We start from the raw sequence: 27,896 nt of genomic DNA, 5'->3' as shown, positions 1-27,896 counted from the left end.
GTTTTAGGAGGAAGGAAAAGATGGTTATTTCTCATGCAAAGAATGGAAAAGTTCTAAGCATAGAGAGCAGTTAAAGGAAGAAAGAAAGAGAACAGAAAGAAAAGTATATTTGGACAAAGTAGCATGGAAAAAAGTATGAACCGTGGAAGGAATAGTAATGGTAAATGTAGACAGAGGCTAGATTTAATGGGAGGCCAGGAACACTGCACCTGATACAGAAGCCAGTGAGAACATTCAAAGCTGCTACCAATACAGTCAACCATTTTGCATAAATGCTTTGAGAATAAATTGTGTTATATTGTTCTTAAACTGGATTTTGATTTTTCCTGTACTGTATACTGAAGTGGGAAAGGAATGGGTGATCAGTGCAAAGGTCTGCCCATTCTGTTAAAATCTAGACCCTTGGAATACAAGTTGGCAAGAGAGCAGGTTTTCGCTGTAAAATCTGAAATTAGGTATATCAAATATTTTCTTGTATATTTAGTCTAATTACAGATGACTCTTAGTTATCTCAACGTAACACAGAATGTATTCAGTTTGAATCTTGCTGATTTCTACTTATTTTTGTAATGAGAATTTGTGTTGTCACACATCTGTCAACAAGTGCAAGCAACAACTTCTGTTTCTCTTGATCAAGATAAATATAGTTTGCTATATTTTTTTCTTTTAATGTCCCCACTTAGAGCCTCCAGATCACTTTTATTCTCTGGAGTACCTGTCTTTGTGTAGTTAGTCCCAGCAAATTCATTTGTCTCAACACAGGCCAGGGTCTTGTCATTACAAAATGTCAGAAGAAGGACCCCTCACCAATGCTGCTTTGCCATTGTGGAATAGCAAGGAGGAAACATATTTCATTCAGTAACTATTCAGGGACTAGATATTTGGGAGATATTCATTTGCTTATGAACTAGTTCAGAAAAATCTAGCAAATATGTGATGTTAGAGACATTGTTTCTTTTTTCCCAGAGATCTGCATATTGGAAGTGGGAATGTGTGTGTGTTGTGGTTTATTAATTTTGTTGAAGTGATTTATGGAGTTGATAAATCTTGAGAGAAGCAATCTCCAAGCTTGCTTCAGTTAGAGATGGCTGACTTCAGCAATGGCTGAGCATTTTATGTAACAGTTCAGTCAGTTACTTTTTACTAGTTAAAGACATTATCCTGGTATCATAGTTATTTTCCTAACCTATAATTACCTTCTACCACCCTGAAATTTTTTCTGCAATTGCAGCTGGAGAGTATGTTTTTATTCCTTTTCCTATGACTGCTATGTGGTTTTCCTAGCACTGGTGGCTGCTATATTTTACCCTAGGAACAGTTTCACTTGTGGATGAACTAGATTTTTTTCAAGAAAGTACACAAAAATTAGGGTATTAATCCTACCAACATGGTAAATGACTCAAACTTTTTTTCTGCTTTTTTTTTGCTTGAAGGAACCAAGACATGGACAGGCTTCTAGCAAGTACAAACCTCATCAAACAAGCAAAGTCATCAAGCCCAAACAAGCGAAACTTAAAGCAGTGACTTTTCCAGGTATATGACTGGGAAGAAAAGTAAAGTGTTATTTACTTTACTAAGACTTTGCAGGTTTGTTGTTCCACAGCCCTTTTCTATGCAATAATATGTGTTCCCCATATGCAAAGCAGGAGGGTGTGTGTGCATATATATGTGTATATGTTTCTTGATCCCAGATAGCTGGAATCCATCATAGCTGCTTGTATGTATATCATGTGTGTGTGTGCGTGTAATTAGTGCAAATAGTTCCTTACGTATTGGATTCAATGACATGTGCTAGATCAGGGGCCACCAGATTGCTAATACTTGTTTATTATTTCAGACTTACAGACCCAAGATGCAAAGCTTGAAAAGGATAAGATGGAAGGTGCTTGGAAGGAGTCTCAACATATGATGAAAACTAGGAGATTAAAAATAGCACCTCATCCTAGAGAGGTGATGCAGTGTTTGGAGAAAGAATGTCATAGACATGTCATAGGTTGAGTGACTTTTTCTCTCTTCTGTGGACATAGCCGGTCCTACTGGCATCCACATATTTCCTGCAATACAGAAAGGAATTTTAAGGGCAGTTGCTGGTGTAAAGGGAGTACAGGAGCAGGCTTGCTTTGGGCTGCTTAGTATTATTTTCTGTCCCTAAGCCAGTAAAGTCCTTCCCCTGTCCCCTGTTAAAACCTTCATCTTCCTAAGAAGAATGGATGAGAGAACTTTGCTCTATTCTCTGGAGCAGGTCCTACAAGAGAGTTTAAACAACCTCCATTGTATTCGAATTATTGACGAATACAGCTTCCAAACTCTAGTGCTTTGGATATATTTCTAGTTTGACACTGATGGTAGTTTTGAAGTCTGTAGCACTGTGTGCTTTTCAACAGGCTTCCTTTAGCATTTGCTGTTTAGAGACTTTAATATAGTGTTGGTGACAAACCATATACTGCATGCTTATTTATACTGTGTCTGGAATTTCCTGTCTTTTTCTTCTATCAAATATATGTAAATTCTTCCTGAAGCAACACCCAGAAAAATCCTCCACCCAGATAGTTCAGACTCCTGAGATGATTTGCAGATGCTTTTACTTGAGATAGATAGAGTGCCTTCAAGGCCACTTGGTCATTCATTACAAATGGTTGGTATGAAAGGTGGCTGTTATACTCACCAGCTTCTTATCTCCATTTACTTTTGCTGCGTTAGCACTGTGATAGCTGGGGTGGGGAACAGTGGCTTTTCAGCTAGAAACATCTCAGGGCTGCAACTATAATACCAAATACTATTTTGATATCCAAGATTTAAGAATAGTGTGTCATGTGGTTTCCTACCTGTCGCATATTTATTTCCTTAAGAATACCCGTCTTGTATTGCCTGGCTATTAAAGCAGCAAGTGCTGCCTTAATGACCGAGTGGGAAAAGAACAATAGACACAGACAACACAGGAAGAAAGACATGCAGTAGAGAGTATGGGGTTATATAGAACTCAATGGGAGTTGTGTACCTGCACTGAGTTTCAGAGACAATTAGATATCATTTATAATCACCAGTTCAGTGAAAGCACCAGGAGGAGAGCTTAAAAACTTTCTTCAGATACAGAGAGAGGAAATTTTCAAGAAAGAGATACAATTCCAGTAAGGCTGGTAAAGAAACCATGATAATCCAAGTGACACAAGGAAAGGGAAACAAAGGTTAAAATATAAGGATAATCAGGTTAGTAAATCACTGAAGTTTAAAAGTGCAAGAATGAAGAAAATTATTAGCTGGACCATTATTGCAAATTAAGGCTCTATGAGTAGCAAAACTAAGGAAATGCATTATTTTAAAGTTGACTACAGCTCTTTCAGGAGCTCAAAATAATTGTGTGATGAGGCTGTCAGTGCCTATCTGAGTTTTGGGAATTGAAAAAGAAATCGCTTCTGATCTCTTCTGGCCACTAGCCTGGCAAACATATGGAATACAAATGGAGCAAGATTGTTTTTTTCTGTGGTTTGCATACAAACTCGCTTGCAGAAGCAGCAGGCAAAGCCAAGAGTAGAAAACTGGCCAAAAGATGAGAATGTTTGCTTCTGCAACATGGCTGGTTTAAAAGAAAAGCTGCTACCAACTAAGAGGCAGTGCTAGAAAACCTTGAATTTTCCAAAGTCACAAGGTATGTGGAGACACTGTGAAAATAATTAATTTTGCAAGTAGAGGTTCCTCAAAGGTGTTTTTTTTAAAATGAATAAATGTCTATAATACCAGTGCTGAATCTCTTTCAAGTGTGAATTTAAAAATGTATTTCTTGTAAAATGCCATTCTTGGATGTGACCAGTGAATTCTGGTGTAACCTGGAAATTTAAAAATTTTCTACTGCCTGCACTTTAAATACATTCTTGTTTCTGAAATGTTCCAATGAAAATGCTGCCCTGAGTACAAAACAGATCAGTGTACTTGATGTCATTATTCAACCTACTTGACAACAGAAGCACTCAGCTTCTGTGAGCTGGAATATATTAGAGAAAAACACATTCCATTAATTATACTTTTTTTGTTGTAACACTGAAGACTGTTTTCTTATATTCTGGTGTTAAAGCTGTTTTGTTCTGTGTCTGTTTTGGATTACATTTCAACTCTGGTGTGTGAGTAAGTTAGAGGAGCATTGCCTTTTTTGCCATAACAGTTAAGAAAATATTTGCAGTATTGCCAGCTTGTTTGTATTAGGAGTCAGAATTTCTTTGGTGTGAAGAATGCACACACAGTCCTGGGTTCTGCAGCATAGTAGATGCATCCATCAGGCAACTTTCTTGTTTTAACTCCGTTTTGGTGAGTATTGTGGTTAAATTAATTTTTCTATTTCACCTTTCTCCAAAAGCAGTACTCTCTTTGCTCCTCTCTCTTTTCTTTCCTTTTGCACCAACATACACAGCTGAAGCTAGGCAAACTCTGCTTACTGTATTTGCATTCAACCCCAGAGAAGTCCCTCTGTCTTCAGGAATGGTGAGAGTCCACCAAATGGCAAAAGTGATCTAACACCTTGCTGAGGCAGTTTTTCCCTGTCTTTTTTTCCCCGTCCTCCCGGCTGTCTGATCCCATGTCTTCATTTTTGTTCAGATGAGCAGCAGAGCGAATACAAGTAGTAGAAATACAAAGCCACTTAGATAGGGGAGAGCATAAGAAATGGCCTGCTGGCTTAGCCCAAAGGTCTAACTCTGAAAGTGGCAACAGGAGATGTTAGTAAGGGAGAGCAGATGACGCAGGCCACATTCTGTAGTCCACTCAGACCTAGCCTTAGTGTCTGACTGGCCTTATTATGTGCCTCAGTCTCTTGGATGGTGGCTTCCTGCCTCATCTGTCTGTGAGCAGAGAAGTACTTGGTCAATTCTTGTTTCGCTTGAGTGAAATTAAGATTATTCACTCATGGACTTTAACCAGGTCTGAGACTGAGCTTTAATTCAAATGCAGGCTTGTTGATTGCATTGTCACAGACTTTGAAGACTGATAACAATTTCAGAGGAAATAAAACAGGATGAAGAAAGCAATAGTTAAGTTTGTCTGACCTTACAGGCTAAAGCAAATGAACAAAGATAAATTTAAGTGCAATTAATATTCCCATATAACTACATATGTCAGCAGTCTTATTCCATAATTAGACTGTTGTTTCTGTTTATTGTGAAGTTGATTAAGCTAAACTAGAACACAGCACACTTATTCCAGAACAAAAATGTCCTTATGTGGAGTTAGTCAAAAACAGTTATTCTGAAATACCTATCTGCAAAAGCTATTTATAAAGATCTCCCTGAGTAGAAAAGGCCTATATTTTTCAATGCATACATTTCATGATTCAGATTAATATATTTTTCCAGCTTCATTTGGTTTCCTGTAATAGAGATTTTTGTGCGGAATTTCCCTCTGAGATTGATAAATTGTAGAATGTCACAGAACCAGACTCGTCACTAAAGAATTAAAGCAGGCTGCAAGCAACGAAGAATTATTATCTTAAAAATGAAAAAAGTTACTTTTTGAAATGCTACAGATAGAAAAATTTTAAATGTATTAGCATAGATCAGAAATGTGCTGAGTGATAGATTTTAAAGGACTGAATTTTAGCTACAGCCAGCATATATGCTTAATCCATGTCTATCTGTCCTTGGTACTGGTCTTCCTTTGAGCTGAGACGGTCCTTGTGCTTGTTCTAATTTGTCAGCTACCAGTGAAATCAAGAAGTGGGTATGTCAGCCTCTAGTTAGTGAAACATGTTGTTATGCTCAAAATTCTATTTATGAGCAAAGAGGAAGCACACCCTATATGTAAGTAAAGCCAATAACTTACTGTTAGTGTACTGTAATTGAAATCTTAAGAGTCTCATCATTATTAATCCAGATCTGTCACAGAAGTATAATAATGCAGTTAGAGTACTTCTATAAAATTGTTAACACACATTCTTCTAAGTTTCTACCCCTTTTTGTGGTGTTATGCTCCCCCTTTCACTGCTGCTCTTGGTCCTGAGGTCAGTGGTTTCATTCTGGTGATGGCGTTGGGGGGATGTTGCAGAGGGTTGTCAAGCGTCTGGAGTCCTTTGCTGTGAAGCATATGATGTTCATGTTTATGGTTTCTTCTTCCTTACTCTAGGATCTGTTTGGGGTCTTTCTCATATGTTTGCAAACATACATTTAAACTTTTCTTCATTGGTCTGCAGCTCCACATTACATCCAAATTGACTATATATGGTGCCTTTTATGCATGGTAAATACTATTTCTTTGTTCTCTTTGTTACCCCTAAAACAAGTTTTGTTCAGCTTCATTTCTTTGACCATTAGTGAGCTGTTTATAGCCGCGGGGGTCTCCAGTGCCAAGTCTATGTCCCGTTTGTTATCATCACATAGCGTATTCCTGTACACCGTATTCTGTGTGTTCACTTCTCAAGGCCTCTGCTATCATGCCAGGCCTGTAATGCTCTTGTATTGCATCATTGTGTTATTGTGTTATTTGCCCTTTTAAAACTAGAAGTTAGCTCAAAGTATATTGCATATTTTTATTTAAAAAAATGTATTATGTAGTGAATGATGGAAAACAAGGGTAATGGCAAGGATGCACTGAAATTGTCTGGTTCTTTCTCAAAGATCTCTGGTAAAAGAAAATCTAGTCTCCCCAGGCAAACAAACATCTGTCAGGTTAGTTGATTCTGCTTTGAACTAGATAATCTCTTGATGTCCCTGGCAGCCCTATTGTTCTCTATTATTAGTTTGTTTTTCTTATCTTAAAAAAATGCATTGTGCATTCTGAAAAGGGAAAGCCTTTCTTATCTCCTTTGTCTGTTTGATGGTCTCTGCATATGATATATTGATGCATATTTCCAGAAAGGCTGCAACTGGGTTTAGGTTTTGCAAAGCTTAAAAGCTGCCTTATTTATTCCAGTCTGCATTTTTATATTTTTTATCATGTCATCATTTATTATATATGAAGAATTACTTATTTCACAATAATCTATTAAAATGATCACAAAGCAAATGAAGTTCATGATGAATGGACTGCTATTTCTTACTGAATTTGCATAGGTTACATATTACAGATTATTTTCTTTTTTGACTGAGAAAACCATGCCTGAATTCTCTAGTTTTTTTAGGAGGGGGAAAGGGGGCTGGTGGGAGGGAGGGATATATAGTTACTAAGTTCTCTTTTGCGTCTTCTCCAGTCACATCCAGCTTGTCATGGTCCTGACTTCACCTGGCGTCTCTTTAATATCAATGAACACAGCCCTCTAATTCATCATTTCCTTCAGAGATGCAATGCTGAACCACGGTCTGGAGAGGACATCTTGATACACAGAAGGGAGACCTCTGATCCTATAACATATCCTTAATGATTAAATCAAGATAAACTAGCGTTGGCAAAATCTTTCCAGTCAATTTTTATTTATTTATTTTTAATGCAGGATTACTTGCAACAGCATACTATTGAATATTTTGTCCAGGCCTTGCCTAAAGATCTGCAAACTTGGACAGGGACTTCACACAGTCCCACAGTGTGATCCCTCTTCCTTCCATGTAGCTCCAATTTAACAATGTAGCCCTCCTGTTACTCCAGTCTGGACTACGAAGCTTGGCTGATTTTACTTTGTTATTCCCATCCTGGGACCCATCGTACATGTACAGCTTTTGCAGTTCATTTTAGTTCTGACCAAAGAGAAGGAAAACATGGGCAAGATTTTCCTTTATGTAAAACTTACAGCGTCTACCCCAACATATGCAGACCTGATCCGAGAGGGTTTTAGGCATATTCACATAATGGATGCTGCATTCAAAGAAGTATACCAGAGACACTGCAGAGAAATTAGGAATTTCGACCAGAGGCAGCAGAAAGAGAAGCAAGAATTCCTTAGGTACAAAAAGACTGTATGGTCTCATCCTACTGTGTTCTGATAATGTGAATTCAATTCTGCTATCCTTTTTCTTTTGCTGGAGGTATAACCTGTTAGCTAACAACAATATTTAGAAGAGCTTTCAGACATGGAGAAAGAGGAGATGTGATGTATGCAGTTAGTTAGACACAGTATAAATTCCTTGGGGTATATTAAAGCAATATGGCCTTTCCCTGAGACTGACTTAGATGGCATCTGCCTAGTACTCCCTCAAGGAAATGTTTTCAGCAGATTTTGTTTTGGAAGTGGTTAATTCTGATGAAGTCATTGCAGGAGTAGCTAAAGTGAGACATTAAATACAAGGCTATCAAGATTTGAAGATCTAGGTAATTTGGGGGATACATTAGCTAACATAACTTCCAAAGCGGTGCAGGACTCTTATTCTATATATTACTTTGATTGCTTTAGGAGATATAAAAAAAGTTTTGTCCTTGTTAATATTTGGATTGCCTTCAAACTATTTAATATTCCTTCTTTCTCTCTTCCCTTCTTTCTCTTCCCACCATGTGTTTTCAACTTTACAGAAAAAAAAAGCAATTACTGCAAGAGAACAGAGAACTGAAGAATCTGAAACAATTGCTGCATCTTCACCCAAAAGTATTCTGCAATTCTGAGAAGATTTCAGGTGTGTCAGAAAAATATTTTTGTCTGGAACCAACTTTAGGTGAAATGTTATCCTACAGAAACCTGAAGGCATAGTACCTCCAAAATAGTTCAGACATAAATGTCCACTCATATCCCAGGCTGAATCTTCATGGGATATACTCCGATAGCCAACCATCAGATTTTTCTGTCCTGATTAGGAATAGGCAAAGTGCCAGCATGAAAGTTCGGAGAAGAAATCAGTTTATATATTTGATTCTAGTCCCTTTGATCCACATAAACCTGAATTCCCCCCCCACACACACACACAAATCATGATTTCCCTACTGTAAGAATGGATTAAAATGGCTTGTGAGGATGAAAATATCAATATTTTTATAGTAAGGGTTTGCATTGGGTCTTACCTGAATTGAGGTAGTCTCAAATGAAAGGAAATGCAGCTCACAATGATGTATCTCATTGCCAACACCTCCACCGGCAGCTGGAAGTGCACTGAGCAGCAGCAGAACCTTTGAGAGGGAAGGAGTAAATCAGGGATGCCTTGACACTTTTAGCTATTGTGTAATATGAGGTAGTATATGGACTTACTACATAATGTCTGTTGGAAGCTTAATGATTAGTTAATGATCACACAACATTTTGAACACGCAGAATGTAACTTACTGTCCAAAGTAGCACTCTGAGGTATGATATTATTTTCAAATTCTATGCATTCATTAATTCTCTAAGAACTATTTTATGAACTAGAAGAATGGATGGAGGATTGTTTACATGGTTATTAGCTGTTGCAGAACAGTAAAGCTATACCAGAAGGCTTAGACTCTGCATATGCACTCTGTTCTGGAATAAAAGCATACTTTGTGAAGGAACTCATATTTAGTCTAAGTGAGTGTCTACCTAAGTGCTGTTCTGTAATAGCTCTTGCAGAACAATGTAGTTTTCAAAAGCTCTGCCAGCCAGTTCCTCCATATAGACAAAGACACCCAACAGTAGTATTTAGGTACTTGCATAAATAGCTTTATTGTGTGCTGATTATGCTTAGGGGTTGTAGGGTTTTTGTTTGTTTGTTTCCTGATTTGGCAAGTACTAAAGATACCTACATATATTCTTAATTCCCAAGAGCAGAACATGGGGGATTTTTCAAAAGTACCTTGAAACACATTGATATTTTGCTCCAATCACTTCTGTCATTTGAAAGTCTACCATAAACAAGGCCCACAACACTGGCATACAGCCAGTTCTTGTGATCATAAGAATACATTAACATATTGTTTCCATACAATTATGTATCAGCTGTGCTACCAAAGGTGAACTAAAACAGATAAATTTCTTTTCAAATATTACATCCAAGAGGATGAGACTACAGAGCTGTAGAAGTTTTTATATTCTAAAATGCACCTTTTACATCCTTTTAAAATGTCAGATTAAGTTATGTGAATGACTCAGTCTGATTTTTTTTCTCCTGTGACTTTAGGCAAGTCACTTTTCTCCTAGCTTTCAGAAATGGATGTTATCTGACAGTTTTTCGACCGTCCAATCTGAAAATATCTTGTTCCTTGTTTAGAAAGATGTGTATATATTACCCTAGAAAAAATAAGTGAACTGTGTTAAACTGAATGCTTGCAACCCAAAGCCACTCCAGATTTTTAATTAATTCTTCACCAACTGTAAAATAAGAGTAATGCAACATACCTTGCAGATGGTAAATATAATAGTTGATAAATTTTAGAAGATAAAATGATTAAAGAGAAAGATCAACCATAGTTCAGCATTAAACATAGATATCAGGGAATATATGGATTTATGTCAGTCACTATAGATGCAGCCCTTGGGTTCCAGTGAAGTTGCCAGTGCAGACCTTTGCCATGACAAATCTTGCAGTGCCATCTTTTTGTGTCTTATGTCCCCCAAAAGAAATGCCAGTTTTATTCCTGAGCAGCGTTATCATACACTGTCAGTGCAACCTTTGTTGAAAGTAACCCATGTTTTTTGTCTTTACCAGAGTGGGAGGAAGGAAAGATCACAAATAAGAGCGGATGTGGACGGAAGGGAAGGAGAGCACAAGAGCCCTAATTCAGGATGGACAGCAGGGCCCGTCTTACCGCTGAAGTGGAAAACGCGCTGCCTTGGCTTGGCATCACCTACTCAAGGCGCTGCGAGGGGCGAAAGAGCCCTCAGGCCCCTGCCCCTGGGCCGTGTGTGTGAGCGAATAAAGTGCCATAGCGCGAACCTGCACCGCCTGGGCACTGCCAGAGCCCTCCTTCTCCCCTCCCTGCGGCGGGCAGAGCCGCGACGGCGGGTCCCGGTACCCCGCCCCGCGGGGTAAGAATGGAGCAGTCCGCCCGCCCCGCCAGCAGGAGCCGTTGGGGAAAAGGGCGGGGGGGGAAGAGGGGTGCGCGCGCAGCCGCTGCGGCCCCGGCGGGCCCGTTAAGCGCCTGCCCCGCGGCGCTCTGGCGGGCGTGGGCGTTCCAGCGCGCGCCGTCAGTTAACGGCCCGCTCGTTTTGGCGGGAGCGCCCTCCCCCCTCGCCCCGCCCCTCGCTCCGCCCCTCGCTCCGCCCCTCGCTCCGCCGGAAAAAGCGCCTGGTTTGTTCCCGAAGGAGGAGGCGGAGAGGCTCTGGCAGACTGAACTGGTTTAGGGAGTTCAGATCCCTACACGCCGGGGTACTGTAATCACTCACTGCCCTGCTCTGCCAGAGGTGCCCGTGCATGAACAATGCTTTAATTCACGTAATTTTGACGAGGAATTTTGGTGCTCCACAGGGCAGCGAGATTCTGTGGTGTCTGACCCTTTTCGGAACATAAATTTACATCCCCTGAAAAGGCACCTGGCAAGGAAAAGCCATATAGGGTGTTGATATATGATTAATCATTTATTTTCCTCCAAATCAATACATGTGAAATTCCAACACAGCACACCTCAGGGAAGGTCAAGAGGAGGAGAGAACAGATCACTCTTCTAACTATAGCACAAGGGACTCAAACTCACCTCCAGTGAAGCTGGCAGCAAAGTTTCTGTCAGTTCAAAAGCAGTTTAGTAACTCCAAGACTGTGTTTGGGCCAAGTCCCTGTCATATCAACAGCGGTGTATCTGTCTAAAGGAGTGCAGCAAGCAGGTCTTGCTCATGCATCCCAATGAATAGCTCCTGGGGCGGTAACAGCAGGGTCAGGGCAACTGAGGTGATGGAGATGTATTTGTGTTTCTTCATAAAGAAACTCACTTCTTATGTACTTGCTCTGTTGTCTCAGACTTTCATCTTCTTACCTGGCTCATTGCAGTCAGTGATGCTTGGAGTCATCTAGATCTTCAGTGCGCTGAGGCACTAGTAACAGGAAGACTCTCCATAAAACAGAAGAATTTTGTTCATCTCTAAAGCTTTTAGCAGGGTGTGGTATAGTTTCTCCTTTTTCCCTCCTAGCCAGTGGGAAGGCACAGGTCTGGGTCTGTCTAGTTTTTCTGCTGTGAGATGCCAATTGCCTAAGGATGGGGAGCGGGAGAATAGTCCCGTGACCTGTTTAGCTGTGCTTGGAGTGCTGGATTATGTGCCATTCGGGAGGGTTTTTAAATGGAGAAGGGAATTGTAATATAATTGTAATGCCTTTTGTATTACTTGTTTTTCTTCCTTGAGTATCTGAAGCTAAGGGGTTGTTAAAATCACATCAGTGAGTATTATTATATTCATTAACATTTTAAAGCAATTATTTTTCCCACTGATACAAGGCATGATATGAAGGCTTGATTTCTCATTTCCTAATTGTCAGGGTTCTGAAAAAGAAAAAAATACAACCTGACACTATCAGAAAAAAAGTGATTTTATAGGAATATTTTCATGAAGTACTAAAAGGAGGGACTCCATTGGATTTTCACTGCAGAAACCAAATAAGCTTATTTTAAAATTATAGCATTCTCTCTGTTTTCCCCTCTTCTGTATACACAACATTCTTACAAGCAAGTTATGCTAGCCTTAAGTATCCATTTGAAAGCCAAGCAAAGCTATTCGCAAATATTTATTCTAAATTACCCATGTCCTCTGTTAGACATAGCCCATCTTGTAGTTTTAAAATAAACCAGTCTTATATACTTTTCATGGATTTTTATTAACAAGGATGAGCAAGCAAACATATACATAAATCTAGGTCAGCTAATTTACAAAACTTCTGGTGAGCCATAGCTAGAAGAGTGAAGGCAAGCTCACAATTAAGACTGAAGCAACCAGTCTACAAAATCAAAACTAATACAACAGGTGATAAAATCCTATTTATAAGGAACTACTTAGTGTTCATTTTTCTTGCTTTTGTAAAATCTAAGGAGGTTATAATTTGCTTTTTATTTGGCCATGCCAGCAGTAAGTACCTATTCTGGTTCTAGGCCTTGCTTATAGACAGTGACACAAAGAGGGCAGTGAAGCTGTATTGGCATACTGTCATGGCAAGTTAACCATGAAAAAACAAGAAATAAGCTCCCTGTATATGTATTTTTGCATAATTAAATCCCCGGATTTTTATTACCCTTCATTTATTCTTTTCATTATTACAGGCATTACTTGCATATCTTCAGCATCTATTAAGTATTGTGAACTCCAGCAAAGAACTTGAAAACAAATACAGCTTTATAGTCTGCTCTCAAGATATATGACAAAGGAGTTGTCTTCTCAAGAGCACTGTTTTGTGGGCTTTGTGTCCCAGAGAGAGAGGGAAGCTGAGATGTTGTAACTGACTTTTGTTATAAAAACACAGTCTGCCTTTAACTTTCTTACCAGAATAAATGCCCCTAATGATAAATCCTTTAAAGTGTTCCTACCTTCAGACTCATACTTGGATGCAAGATTCTCACAATGGAATGAGATCTCTTTTCCTAATACCTGTTAAACTCTTTCTAGCCAAATTGGTTGACCTGAGAGTAACATAATGGATTTTCTCCTTTCATTCTGGTAGGTCAGATAATGAAGAGCTGGAAATAGAATCTGAGTTTAAATCCGTATGTGATGGCATACAGAGAAGGTTGAAAGACTTTTCTAAAAGTACATTCATTTAGTCATGTATTGCCACCCCAACACTATCTTTGTTTGCATTTCTCAGTACTGATCAATACTTTATTGCCTGCTCTTTCATGATGAAGGCCTTGGAGGATCAAGTAGTCCAAGAAGAACCAGGATACCAAGATGATGAGGTATATTTATGGTTCACTGAAAAATATGTGCAGCAAATGTTATCCAAAGATATTTTTATCATGTTATGAAATCACAGAGAGGCAGGAGGTCCCCAAAGACTGTCAGGGAGTTCAATGCATTTAAAATTTTGTTATGGTCCAATACAAAGAAAATCTCATGCTCCTGTTCCCTATACGGTCTTGCTCTTCAAGTTTAAGTACTTTTCATTAACCTCTCAAAAACTATGTACAGCTTTTCCTGGATTATTATTACTGCTTTATACTCTACACCTTTATATTAAATGCAAGGAGACTATCGGTTAATTTTATGCTTCCTGGAAAGGCTGAGAAACTGTGGAGGAAAGAATCAAGAAGATACTCATAACACAGATTTTATTAGCATAGTAGAGGATTGCTTGGTGGTGAAGATGCATTTTATGAAGAAGGTGATAGGAAATGTGTAGGCTTTCTTGGCTCACGGTGGCTTTGCTTATTTTAGTAGTTCAATAGACTATGTACTATTAGGGAGAAAATCATTTCAAGGCTTAAGAATTTAAAATGGACACGTAATGAAATAGAGGAAGTTATAAGAAAAAGCAAAATCTGTTTTTTCTGTTCTTTTTTTTTTTTTTTTTTAGGAATCCTTTTTTCAGGATATTGATTTGCTACAAAAGCATGGAATTGTAAGTATAAGCAATGCCTTTTCCACACAGAATTGTCCATGCAAGGCTACTTTAAGGTTATTTCTAAAAACATACATTGATACAAATAATTGAAATTCCTCCTTGTAATAAATTCTAAATAAGCATCATTTGAGGACAGACTTTGTCTTTGATGAAAGGACAGGTTTCAGAAAATCTTATTCCCATCAAATTCCTAAATAAAGTGGCAAGATATTAAAAGTATTTAGCACCCAACACTTCTTGAAAAACCAACCAGATGCCAATTTATCTGAAAATTGTATGATAGATTACTTCCTGCTCCTGCCAATCTTTGTAATTACTCCCGCATTTTTGATGCCCATGAAATTATACTGTGACAATTGTTGCTATACTATTTTCAGAATGCTGGTGAAGAAGAGGGTAGAGTGGGAGTGAAGAAAGTATTAGTAGCTGGAGAAATAGGTAGTTAGTTTTCTTCTTCATTAGATACAGTTTCCTATAATTTTTATCATCATCATCATCATTATTATCATATAAACATCACCTGTTGATTGGTATTATTATTACTATATACTTATTCAGGAGACTGGCTCAACCCTATTATGCTCAGTGTTATATAAACACAGAATAAAAAAGTTGGCTTTGCCCCAAATAATTTAAAATTTAACTCTTCGATAAATGACTACAGATGGATACACACAGAGAGGACACAGACACAATGAGACAGCATTAGTCAGCATGATAGTTACTGGACTCAGCATGTCAGCAGTCTAATTGTTGTCAACTATTTATTGGCAATTCATTGATGGTGAGTTTTAAAGAAAGCTGTGAAGAAGGATAATGAGGTAGGGAGCTCCAACCATGGGACAATATAGTAAAACTACACAAATTCTTGTTTAAAAATTTAACAAGTAGACCAAAGAGGCTGATCTCAGGAGCTGAAAGGTGGTAGCACAAGCCTGTCAGTACTGAATAAGACATGTACAGATGTACATGTCTTATTATGTACGGATTGACACTAAGGCATGAAAGATTTTGAAAATAAAGACAGACTTGGGCTGTTCTTCATATTGCAGGTTTTGGAGACTGATCTGGTTTAAGACTTTCCTGCTGCTTTTCCTTATTTTCTTCCTTCCAATTGGTCATTCCCACACCCCATTGGAAGTTGTTCTCAGCTGTGCCCATGAAACTGTGTGTGACTATATGATGACCCATAGCTATTAAATTAACATGCTTAAAGAAATTTTTTTTTGTGGTTTTAGATTTTTTTTTTCTGGGAGTAGAGAGAGAACTATTTGATAGATCTGACACTGTGGCCACAAACAGAGCCAGATTAGCAAAACCAAGGCTATGATCTGATGTCCAGAAGTGTTTGGTAGGAATTAAGTTGCTATAACATCACAGCCTTTGCTCAGTGTTCCCACCCCTACGGCATGCTCTCTCTTCTTCCATCACATCTGCTTTTGTGGCCACCCTGCAAAGTGGATTAGTGAATCAACTCATCCAAAAAGTATCACAACAAAAAATATTTTATGTATTTTTGTTTTAAAATTCTGGATCTGCTCACTTCAGAAGCATACAGCTGGGACAGAGTTGAGACATAATAAAGTAGAGGATCAGGACAAGCAGCAGGTGAAAGGGGGGGATGTATGTCAGTATTTTCAGTGCTACTGCTGAACATTTGATAGTATCAAACTACAGTCTAAGTAGTAGTAAATCCTAGCATCTTCGTAGGTAAATTAGCTGTTGGTGAAAGCTGTACGTGTGGGAGAGAGCAAGAACTTCTCTAACCACGTCTACCACTCAGGGAATTGTAATGTGGAACAGCCTTTAGTTTGGTGTGATCAGAAAGACAAAGCCAGTGAAGAAACACAAAAGCTGGGTAATGCTTCTAAAGTTGTGGTATAGAAAAATGATCTTTACAGCAGTAGTCTGTTGTCTTAATGGAAAAACACATTATGAACAACAAGCTCAATGCTTTTTATACTACTGGTTATTATATCCTTTTGGATAGAAGTTATTTTTATTCATGACTGATTTTGCCTCACCCATCCTTATTCATATAATAATCAAAAAATATATCACAAGATGAGAAATAAGCTTCCCAGTGAACATGATTAATTTATCCCATAGTCCCCTTCCATTCTTATGTCCTGTGTACCCCCACACTCTAGATAAATAGATGATACACTAAGTTCATATTTTTTTTTTTAAGAAAGAACTTGGCTGGAGATGGTAAGTTGAAGTATTATCCCAAAAGTTGTGCATGGTATATTTTCTTGTGAGTAATCTGTTGTTTTGCCCTTAAGTTTCCAGTGATGTAAGAATCATAAAAAAGGAAGGTTCTCAGCAAAATGTGTCACTATGGCTCTGACTAAAGTCATGATGTACCCAATACATTAAAAATTCCGGTAAATTTGTTCCATCTCAAAGTGTACATTGGATCTGGCAGGTTATATGTATTTTAAATTGGACTTACTGTGAACATTCAGAAACAACACAGTGGTTAGAGTCAGCTTCGAATGATCAGCTGCCAACAATTTGTGGGAGTCAGCTTCCAGCTATCCCTGATCAGATTATCTGGTTTACAGATTATCTGTGCTATGGTACCAAGGACAGCTTGAGTTTGATAGGGTTTATTAGGTCAGGCTCCACACTTTGAAATAATCCATATTACTTCTTTACTACCAGCTTGGATCTAAAAAGATGCACAGAACAGAGACAAGTAAGCACAACTGGACCCAAGATGCCTTTCTCACAAAAGCATCAGGATGTCTCTATATCATAATCCCCCATACCAATGTTACTCAAATTTTTCTTTTATTTGGGTGTTACTGTCTCCTATTACACTACATCACAAAGAGTTTAATGTAAATCTGTTTCTTTCTTGGTGAAAATACACATGCATATGAATGTGTAATATAATGTGTTTCAAAAACTGACTTTGCTTCCTCAATGTTAACTTTCTTGAGTACTCATAGAAGGGGACTTTCTTCACAGAATGTAGCTGATATTAAAAAATTGAAGTCAGTAGGGATCTGCACTGTCAAAGGAATCCAGATGACGACAAGACGGGCACTGTGCAATGTGAAAGGGCTTTCAGAAGCCAAAGTGGACAAGATTAAAGAAGCAGCAAACAAGCTTATTGTAAGCAAATCACTTTCCTGATAGTTTAAATGTTGGCTGCCCTCTCCAAAATGCTATCTAACATTTCTCTTAAAAGCATTTTTCTCCACATCATCAAGATAATTCTGAAAATGATTCTGCTTGTTACTACTTGTTACTATATTTTATACTCTACAACAACTGGACAAATATTGTGATGCTTTTCATATCCAACCTGCGTAAATGAGACTAGGGTGGAGAGAGGATACTTAGGTGGGATATCACACTACCTTCAGGTTAAAGCTAAACAAAATAAACCTTTTGTGTTCTCTTTGGTTTTCTAGGAACCAGGCTTCCTGACTGCTTTTGAGTACAGTGAAAAACGGAAGATGGTATTTCATATTACTACTGGCAGCCAGGAATTTGAGTAAGTTTAGCTCTACTTAAATCATACCTTAATCCAAATTATTGTTGCTAATGAGACACAAAAGGGCAAATATTCAGCTAGGACATGTAGGTTATAAAACCTTGTATTTGGGGCTAGTGCTGGCTCAAAGTTGCCTGCATGAGTAAGCAACAAAACTGAGTTTCTGAGGACTTTATACAGTGATTGTAAATAAATAAAGTTTGCATCTAAATATCCTGACTGTGTCATCATTTTTTCACCTAGTGGAAACAATCTCTAGGACTGAGGTCAAAATGGTAACTCAAAAGCTCTCCTGAGATAATTTTATGGAACATTATCTTTCCAAAGATATTTTCTACCTTCTTTCTTTCCAGTAATAATTTCTATAGCTTTTCTCTTGAACGCAGACCCAAAAGGTGAGACAGAGTTAATTCTTTGTATAGCAGTGATTATTTAGTGTCCTGTACTTAATGCATCAAGTGAGGGACTTTAGGACAGAAATAACTTCTTTTTTACTTTCCTCTTGTGATTTTGTGAGTTTAAGTATATGATAATTCTCTCCCTTTCTCCAGTAAACTGCTGGGTGGTGGGATTGAAAGCATGGCAATCACTGAGGCCTTTGGAGGTAAGAAGAAACTCATTTAATGAGTTTTATCGAGCAGATAAAGAACTGCAACATAGTTTAGATTTTAAATCAAGCTGGATTTCTACTATCAAACTTATCACACTGTAGTCATAACAGATAAGTACCTGCATGAGTGCAAGAAGAACGAATTGACTTTTAGTGTTTTCTCTTTTTTTTTTCTTGATTTGTTTGCAGATTGTTTGAGCTGAGTAATCGTTAGACCTGGGGCCATGCTGATTCAGTACATCATACCATTATTAATACTTTTATTAACAGTATTGTATACAAAGGATTTCCCTGATACATTATCTGTTCCTTCCCAGTAGGGAAACTGCCACAAAAGATATTCTGTTTATGCACACTTTAGGATGCATTGAATTTCATATAATCTTAAGAAGTCACACCTAATCTATAATTATAGTGAATTTGATCAGTTGGTGGTTAATATTTCAACAACAGTAATAATAGTTTGTGAAACACAGTAATCTTTGCTTTTGAAGAGATGTACTAGAGACTCAAATGATTTGATAAAATGAGATTAATCATCATAAACTTCTTGATCATTTTACTAAAAATGAAACTGAGTCTGGTCAGTGGAATTAACCATTCCCCTTTTCCCCCTCCCCCATTAACAACTTTACCATGGATGCCTTGTGGTATTTAACTTCCACATAGGAAATTAGAAATGAATTTAGCAGTCAAGCATGATATATTTCAAATTAAAGCATTTCAGATTTTGCTTTTCATGGAAGACATTTCTACTGTACATAATATGACCTATTAAATGGGGTTAAAGATACAAAAGACAGAGATGCAGATGAATTTTGTAACAAAGAATGTTTTCTTATTGCAATAATGCATGAATTTGACAAACTCAGAAAAAATGACTTTTTTCTTTATTTAATAGAGTTCAGGACAGGAAAAACTCAGCTATCTCACACCCTTTGTGGTAGGTGTATTATCTCAACACTGAGAATTTCTCTCTGAGCCCATCTTTTGCAACAATATCAGGATTTGACGCAGATAGCGACAAGTCAGAATCCTTTATCCCTAGAAATACATTCAAAAAGACCTTGCTGACTCCTCTCTCCATTAATTGTGTTTGAGTACAGAACTCATATAAATGGTTTCCTTTGAGTACTGCCCACATCAATGCAAGTTTTGCCATAAGGAGAGAGAAGGCAACAGACTGCCTTACAGAAACCAGTGAAACACTATCTAAAAAAACAGAGCAAAATGTTCTGGGTAGACAGGGACATTGCTTAAAAAGAGCAAAAGCAAGGTTCTTTCTCAGCAACTATTTTAATTTCCTGGTTTCAACAGGCTTTGCTGGATATGACATTCTGAAAGGGCATAGCATACTACTAGCCAACATTAACTGCATAAACGAAGACTTTGGCAGTTATCATGTTTGGGCAGTGCCAAGCAAAGCAGGACTCCGATGCTTCAGTGCTATCTCGCTACATATAAATAATAGTAAATAATAACTAATGTAACTACTAACTACTAACGCTGTTGAAATATAGTTACTAGACACTGGATAGACAAACATTCACTTAAATAAACCATATATTATAATGGGTATTATGGATCCTTCTGGAAAAATGGGGCTTCTTCCATTTAGTCCAATCTAATGGCCAAATTAGTCAGCAGAGTTGTATCCTTTTGCATGAATGATTTCAACTGAATGGATTAAGTATTTTAATTTATTCACTACTAAGACTATAAAACCACAGTCACTAACTATTCATATACCAGCAAAGATTAATATCCAAAGAATGATTTGATCATACAAATTAGAGCTGCAAAAAACTATTAAATCAATACCATTAATTTTGGGCAGAAGATTAAGAGGATGTTTTGTGTATAAGCAATTCTTAATAATATCCTGAAGTATTTTCAATGTAAAATACACAGATTTAGTGATGGCACTGAGTAAAACACAATTTTGACACCATTGATTAAATCTCATCTGATCTCCAATAAAGAAAAAGTGGGTCAAATTTATCCTCAAGCTGGCAGTAAAACTTGATTTACTCTTGATTTCCACGCTGAGTACAAACTAGTGGTTCTTTGTATTCTTGCTATGGATAAGCAGTCACTGTGTTTTATTAAAAATAATAATAGAGCAAGAAAACATTTTTCCCACTTTTTCATTTTGATCTTCTATGATTCACTCTAGTGACAGCTCAGCTTCCAGGACCAGATGGCTACACAGGTGGGAAGATTATCTTCATTGATACTGAAAACACTTTGTATCTTTGAGACTGTTGAAAGCTGCAGGTATGATGGACTGGAAAGATGGTTCATTTTTTATAAGTATAACCAAATAGGAGGTTCTAGATAGCTCCATACATGTGAAGTATTATGGAATAGTGTCTAATGTACTATATCACAAAACAGGGAAAGTCATTAAGTTTACTCTTATCATAAATGACCAACATTGAAAGACTGGACAGCACAGTGTGTAGTGGTCAGAAGGCAGTGGTTTTTATCTCTGTCATTTCATGCAGTCTAACCTGGATTAGTTTGGGTTAGGTACAGATTTTATTTTAACTTTTTCTGGAGATCTAATATACCTTCTTTGTGACAGATTGTGATAGAAGCTTTTCTATTTACTTCAAAAGCAATTCATCTAAGCACTAAATGCTATTTTTAACACTTTATATCTGTGGTAGACTGCATATAAATAGTTTTTGCTCACTGCTAAGTTCCTAGAGCACAAAAATCCATATGTCAGAAAAGCCTCCCAAACCCAAAATAATTATCATCATGAGCCCTAAACTATCTTTAGGGTATGTGGGACAATGTGAAGAGAAAAGTCAAAGTCTCCTCTAAGATCAAAATAAATATTCTTTTTGTTTGTTTGTTTTTGTTCCATAGTTCTATTTTGGAATGGGGTTTTATTATTTTCAGACTATGGTTCGTACAAAGCGAAATCCTTAACGATTACTAATGTCAGCCGACCGGACCGTCTTCGTGACATTGCTGATCGCTTCAATGTTGACCATGATGCAGTACTTGACAATGTGCTGTATGCACGTGCATATACCAGTAAGACCATCATTGCAACTGGCAGAATATCCATGTTTTTTCTCTAAGACTCCTATTTTAATGGTTCTCTGTTTATTAACTGAAATTTCTCACTGAAAATCTTAAAGAACGTTTTGTTGCTGACAAAAGGAGTTATAACCTTCCTTCCATTTGCTCTTTCTGCTGTTGCACTGTAGCACACTTGCTCAGCGTAAGTATTCCAGCTCAGCTGCACTGCATAAACAATAAAGTTTTGCAGTTTGCAGCAACATTAAGTGAGTTCTGCCAGGTATGTGATAGGTGTCAGAGTACCACCTTAGTATCTGTTGCTCCTTGGAAGTAACAGAACATCAATTATGTAATCATGAGTGCCTGAATATAAGCTAATTCTATAAATGCTGTTGAGAAATTCTCTATGATTTTCTGAACAAAACTTTATAGAGAAGACTTCATGCACTTCGTGACAAGACATTGCATTAAAACTTCAAGGAAACTTAATGGGGCTTTTACTTTCTGAATACAACATGAACATGAATACTGTGAGTAATACAGTGTTCTCTGTTACTTAATTTGACATTGAATTCAAATGTTTATATTGATTTTCAGTTTTCAACACACAACAAAAAGTTGTCTTGATGCATAGTTTGTGAGACTTTTCATGGAGAAGTTTTGCTAGTTGGGTAAAGGATAACTGGAACATGCAGAAGCATAGGCAGCATTGGGTATCATAGAAGTAGCTCATTAGTCAGACATTGGTTTTAAAACTGCTAGCAGTGAAACAATAAATAGTGTAGGCATTTAAAGTGGAATTTTAAAATACAGAGTGGAAATCTGGCTTTTGTTGCTTCACAGCTTTTTTTTTTTATTCTAATTTCATTTGACAACCGTACTTCCCACCAGGTGAACATCAGATGGAGTTGCTTGACTATGTAGCAGCCAAGTTCCATGAGGAAGCTGGTATCTTCAAGCTATTGGTACAAGACTTCGATACTTTTCTTTTGTTTCTTACTGCTTTCAGAATAGGTTTTCCTATTTTCTTCCACTATATTTATCTAGCATAATTACAATGCAGATCATAGACTCCATTATGGCACTCTTCCGTGTGGATTTCAGTGGTCGTGGAGAGTTGGCTGAACGGCAACAGAAACTTGCTCAGATGCTGTCAAGGCTCCAGAAAATATCAGAAGGTAGGGGAAATGTTGCTAAATATGGAAAACATGAACAGGAGTTACTGAAACAATAGTTGTTGATAGCCCAGCATAACAACCTAGTAGCCACGGTGTATTATCAACCAGGCATTGACCTAGGAATCTTTCCACACTTTACACTTCAATTGGTTACCAAAAAGAAATAAAAAAGATCAAACTGATGAAAAAACATATTATTTCAAGGTGACAGGCTAAGGATTCTTGAAAATTATTCAATATTTAGAGTCTTCCTAGAAATACTTTTAAGAGAATTCCCAAATGAGAGGACAGGTTGGCGAAGTCTCAGAAGTACCACAGCTGAAGTCAAACAGGAGCAAAGTTAGGCCCTCCCTTAATTAACTCCTGCGATCAGAGACAAAAAATATTTGCTTCTGTTTCATTTGAAGTTTGAAGTGCTTCAGCAGCAACCTTGCTTTTACCATGCATGTGAAAATATGTTTGAATTACAATTTGATATATTCTTCTTTCCTGACATTGTTTTCTATTGCAGAATACAATGTGGCTGTGTTTGTGACCAATCAGATGACTGCTGATCCAGGAGCAACTATGACGTAAGATACTTTTTCTCTCACCTTCTTTTTAAATTTCTTCTCTTTTGTTTTACATATTTAACAGAGATGAGAAATGAGATTGAATGGAGCGAGAGGCACAGATATAAAGGTACACTCCTCATTTTTAAACCGTTTCAGACTAGAATGTCATTGGTCCTTCTGGTATGGTGAAACATTCATAAATGACACTTGTGAGTTTCTCTCAGTTTTCTTACTGAGTTTTTTTAATGTTCAGCAGCTGTTTGGCATGATGACCTCTTTCATTGTGATTTGAACTAAGAAAGCAAACCATAAAAAATATTGGAAAAAAAAACAACCAGATTTTCTTTTGGAGCAGCTTAAAAACAAAGTTTAAGGATTTTATTTCTTAAGCCTCTTGAACTTTATGAGAGCAAAATAATGCTAGCATTGAGCATTTGAACATCCTATCTTGACACAGGTGTGTAAAAGTCCTCTTTTGATTCATTTACCTATTTATTATTCATTACTGAGTCCAGTATGCCTGTCTGAGAGTTAATCACAGTGTTAATGTATGGAATTTGCACAGTGAATCATCAATATTTTCTTGCTAATTTAGCTTTCAGGCAGACCCGAAAAAGCCCATTGGGGGCCACATCCTTGCACATGCTTCAACTACCAGGATTAGTTTGAGGAAAGGGAGAGGGGAGCTGCGTATTGCAAAGATTTATGACAGGTAAATCACCTTTTCTTTACAGGAAGGAAGCTGTGTTATGAGCAAGGTCAAGGTGATGAAGTTCATGGTACTGAAACTTAATAACTTGACGATTGATTCATGGTTTCAAATTACCTATGTTTCTGTATGGTATGTGAAATGTGAAAAGACAAACCAATTAACAGACTTAAAGTTCTGTATCAACTTTATCAAATATATTAAATTATATAATCTTTCATCATAAATCCTACTAGATGCTCATCTCCTAAAGAAGATCATCAAATAGTTTGGTAAAATTGGGGTCCCTTGGCAGGAAAGATCCAGAGCTGTTTAATTATGAAGTTTGGCTGATAAGATGAGTATCAGTTTACCTAGTAGGCTGTGGCAGACACAAGTCATTACAAATTGTATTAGTGGAATTAGTGTATTTATAGAGAGACCCAGTGTTCCTGATCAGGAACTAAGAAATGGAAGTGAAGGTTTACACAGACAGAATCTTTGCTTCTCCTGTACCTCCTCCTTTCCCCTCCCTGTAGTTCTTATCTTCAAAGAGGTAGATTTCACATTTTCTGATCTTGATAATCTTGATCACTTTTTACAATTTGCACACAGCCATAAGGCGTTGAAGTATTCCATGTTGCTTCTTATACTTACATCATTTTGGGAATTATGCCACAACTGCATTTAACATGGGAGAAAAACAGTTTAATGTTTCTTCTCTCTGCAGCCCTGAGATGCCTGAAAATGAAGCTACATTTGCAATAACTGCTGGCGGGATTGGGGATGCCAAAGAATAGGCAGAAAACTGATGCAAATGTACAGCTGCAAACAACTTAGGCAGCTGGGATGGAGACGTGTGCAAGGTCACTGAATCCCTGACTTCATTTTTATCTTTTGGGGATCATTCAAGATATTTTTGGAGGACATTGGAATGAGCTCTGTACAGTTCAGTTTTATTGATCTTGATAGAATTTGGTTCATCTTAGGGTCTTTGCTTTTCAGTTGAACTTTCAGCAGACAAAGATTTAAAAAATAAACTTGTGAATTGTTCAAATAATCCTTTCCCTATATTTTGTGAAAATTAAAGCTGTCTTTTCACATCAGCTTAATGTACTCTTTTTCAGTTTCTTTGAAAGTCTATGAAGTAGAATTGAATAGTGTGAAATGGTACAGAATTGGAATAAACATAGTTTTAAGTGACCAATAAATAGATGGAAAAGGCAGTGGTAGAGCAAGAGCCCAAGAACTTGATGAAACCTCATGAACAGTAGAGGAACAGCAGCTGCTTGAAAATACATTTTTAGGCATTTTTGTCTTGACTAGATTATTTTTGTCTTTTTATTTAGCACTTATACTTTTGGAGGGAATGTTTTAAAATTGTTTTTATTTCTTAAAGCTAAAAATAAAAATAATAAGTTAGAATGGCACTCTGCTTATGTTTGGGTGCTTTGAATCGGACTCCTCTCTCAATAATTTCCATGAATATTCATGAGAAAAATAAACAGGATGCAACCCAGTATTTTAAATCCTGTAGTCTGGTTCCCTACGAAAACAAGCATTGTGTGATTGCCTTGCTAGTCTCCTTCTAATGTCAATAAGAATAGTAAAGATGACTTTTTGTTAATGAAAAAGCAGAAGGAAACAGAAGCAGTGGCTGGATAGAGGAGAGAGACTGACACTAGTACTTTCACTGAGGGAAAGACACTTTGCACTTAGCTTGCTGTCTGTTCTGAGAGACCATGTCCTCTAAGGGAAGGTTTCACTTTTTCCTCCTGTCTAAAAATGCTGAAGAGAATGGCTATAACTTTGATGTCTGGTCAGAGAACTTGTCTTTGCTCATAAAAGTGCATTTTTAATTTAGATGATCTAATTCATTTAAGATAATTTCTGGTCACCACTGTGTTTTTACTTCATATTCTTTAAGAAAAGCCTGACACTGTAGCCAGGATTTAACTTCAGCAAGTTTACCTTGTGATAAAGGTAAAGAGTTTGTCTTCACTGAGTGTTTTCTTAGCATATCTTATATTTGATAATTTTTCTGAGGTAAAACACCATTTTTCACAGTGGAGAGAAGTCTAGAGAGACAAAGGCAATAGTAGGGAGGTCGGTTGATCAGAGAGAGCCAGTAATGGATCAATAGTTTTCATTTAATGTAGCATCTAATTCTCTCCATACCAGTCTTTCCCACGCTGGGCAGTCATTTGTAATCTGCCAAGTAACAGAGTGTAAGCATGAGCTTATAGTGTTACTTGATTCACTGCCACCCACTTAGGGGGCAAAAGTTTCTTCGATGCATTAAGCACCAAGTTTGCTTTTTGCCTTCTCACATGTGCCATACTATAATGCAAGAAGAATTAATTAAAGTGGTAAACAATTTATATCTGGCTCCAGGCAAAGTTATTTGTTAACCTCAAGGGTCTGAAAGTAAAGGAGACTTGCTTGCTCTTCTACCACCGTAACTGATTTTTGATTGTCTGATAACCTGGCAAGCACTGCTGATGGTGCGGCTTTGGTGTGGGGAGACCTCCATTTGGCTGGTGCACGCAGATCACCCACCCGATAAACCTCATGTACCAGGACAGGTGGGCTGGCTGCTTGCCCAGAGGCACTAGAAAGGTGAGCACAAGCCCCTTTCCTTTCAAAAGGCCATTTCATTGCTGCCATCATAAGCTCTCTCTCTTGCCCAATTCAGTGCAAGATTGACAGTTTTCTAATAGACAGTTTATGGCCCATGCCATGTAGATGCCTCCTGGCTTATTTTATTGTTTAGTTGAGAGTCTCTGGTGGTTTTTTTGGAGTCAAATGCTAACCGGCGCATACACGCAGTGCCAGTGCTATGCCCTCCGTCCTCTCCTTGGTGTGCAGGACTGGCCTTGCGTGTGGCTCCCCCGGGAAGCTCCTTCTGCAGTAAGGAACCGCTTTGCAGAAGATCATAGAGAATTTACAAACAGACACCAACATAGTTTGTAAAGATGACGTGATAGGGATAGTAAAATCGGAATGCTACAGTAGATTTGTCGCTGTAATTTGTATTTATACATATTCAAGCATTTGTTAAATAACAGACATGCCTTTATCGTTCCTTCGGTTTGTCTGTTTGAAGACAGTCAACAAAGCCAAATTAGTTTCATCTACGTGCCTTTAAGTAACGATTTATCTCAACGAAATTGCACGTATTTAGCCAATTAGGCTGAAAAGGCAGCAGAAGACCTTACAACATCAACTTTATTAAGATTTACATTTTGTAAGTACATTTGTAAGCTTTTAAACATTCAGTGTATCACCACATGGACTAACGCTACAGTCAGCAAAAGTGTGAATTCTTTAGCAGTTTACTTTCTGAAGAGGTTGCTATGAGGCTCTTGCAGTTATGGAGGTGGGTTACCAGGGCCGAGTATTAGCCATTTTTTGGATGCATTACACCATTTTCTTCCAGCCTCCTGGAAATAAGGAGAAAGCAAACATCATGGCTGCTGTCACGGGTTCAGTGCTGTGCACTGCGCCAAGATCCCCTCTAGTCATCTACAAGGAAAAAAGAGTCAAGAGGAAACCAAAAATAACCGGTCCTGCGCACTCCTGGTGAAGCCACCGCGGAGGCCGGGGGCACCCACGCTTCCGTTATTGTTTCCTCAGCCCCGATACCACCTTCCACAGGAACAGCGGCCGCGTAGGCAAAAGGCCATATTCTCCAAGCCCAACTACGCTGCAAAGTTAACGTAATCCGCCAACCCTTCCTGCAAAACCTACGGAAGAATTTTACGCAAAACGGGCGGGCTCTTCCTTCCCTACGCCAGCCCGCGTTACGCAACTTGCGTACGCGGTGCACTTACGTAACGTACGGCTTGGCCTCGGCTTCCCCTACCGTCCAGAAGGGGTTACAAGACTGACTCCTTGCGTAGCAGACTTTGAGGAATAGGGAGAGTGCTACTCTCCTCCCTCCCCTTCTCACTCAGGGGCCTCGCTCAAGTACTGAACACTACGTAACTTTC

At 38.0% G+C, this 27,896-nt stretch overlaps 1 protein-coding gene and 3 long non-coding RNA genes across 5 annotated transcripts; 3 read left to right on the top strand and 1 right to left on the bottom strand.

The window, feature by feature from the left end:
* Positions 1–1,826: 1,826 nt before the first annotated feature.
* On the bottom strand, positions 1,827–10,836 carry LOC106488459 (uncharacterized). 2 transcript variants are annotated; one of them, XR_001293175.2, is made up of 3 exons: positions 10,728–10,836; positions 8,902–9,006; positions 1,827–2,054 (listed from the first exon to the last, which is right to left on the bottom strand). It is a non-coding gene; the product is annotated as an uncharacterized lncRNA (long non-coding RNA). The 2 variants fall into 2 exon arrangements; XR_001293174.1 differs by lacking the exon at positions 10,728–10,836 and adding an exon at positions 10,600–10,649.
* Positions 2,355–6,647, top strand: LOC106488462 (uncharacterized). The gene is made up of 3 exons (XR_001293177.2): positions 2,355–3,646; positions 6,173–6,219; positions 6,597–6,647. It is a non-coding gene; the product is annotated as an uncharacterized lncRNA (long non-coding RNA).
* LOC106488461 (uncharacterized) lies at positions 7,707–10,601 on the top strand. Its single transcript, XR_001293176.2, has 3 exons — positions 7,707–7,855; positions 8,419–8,519; positions 10,500–10,601. It is a non-coding gene; the product is annotated as an uncharacterized lncRNA (long non-coding RNA).
* Positions 10,837–13,608: 2,772 nt separating the features above from the next.
* Positions 13,609–24,704, top strand: DMC1 (DNA meiotic recombinase 1). The gene is made up of 13 exons (XM_013947376.2): positions 13,609–13,665; positions 14,283–14,327; positions 17,307–17,453; positions 17,756–17,838; positions 18,390–18,442; positions 19,350–19,391; positions 20,625–20,697; positions 21,405–21,496; positions 22,376–22,449; positions 22,548–22,662; positions 23,174–23,234; positions 23,812–23,928; positions 24,635–24,704. Exons 1-13 carry the CDS (start codon positions 13,609–13,611, stop codon positions 24,702–24,704), a joined length of 1,029 nt encoding a protein of 342 aa, XP_013802830.2.
* Positions 24,705–27,896: the final 3,192 nt, after the last annotated feature.

This window comes from Apteryx mantelli, chromosome 1 (genome assembly GCF_036417845.1).
Source record: "Apteryx mantelli isolate bAptMan1 chromosome 1, bAptMan1.hap1, whole genome shotgun sequence".
Taxonomy (NCBI): domain Eukaryota; kingdom Metazoa; phylum Chordata; class Aves; order Apterygiformes; family Apterygidae; genus Apteryx; species Apteryx mantelli.
The sequence above is the reverse complement of the archived record's forward strand: the minus strand, read 5'-3'. Positions and strand labels throughout refer to the sequence as shown.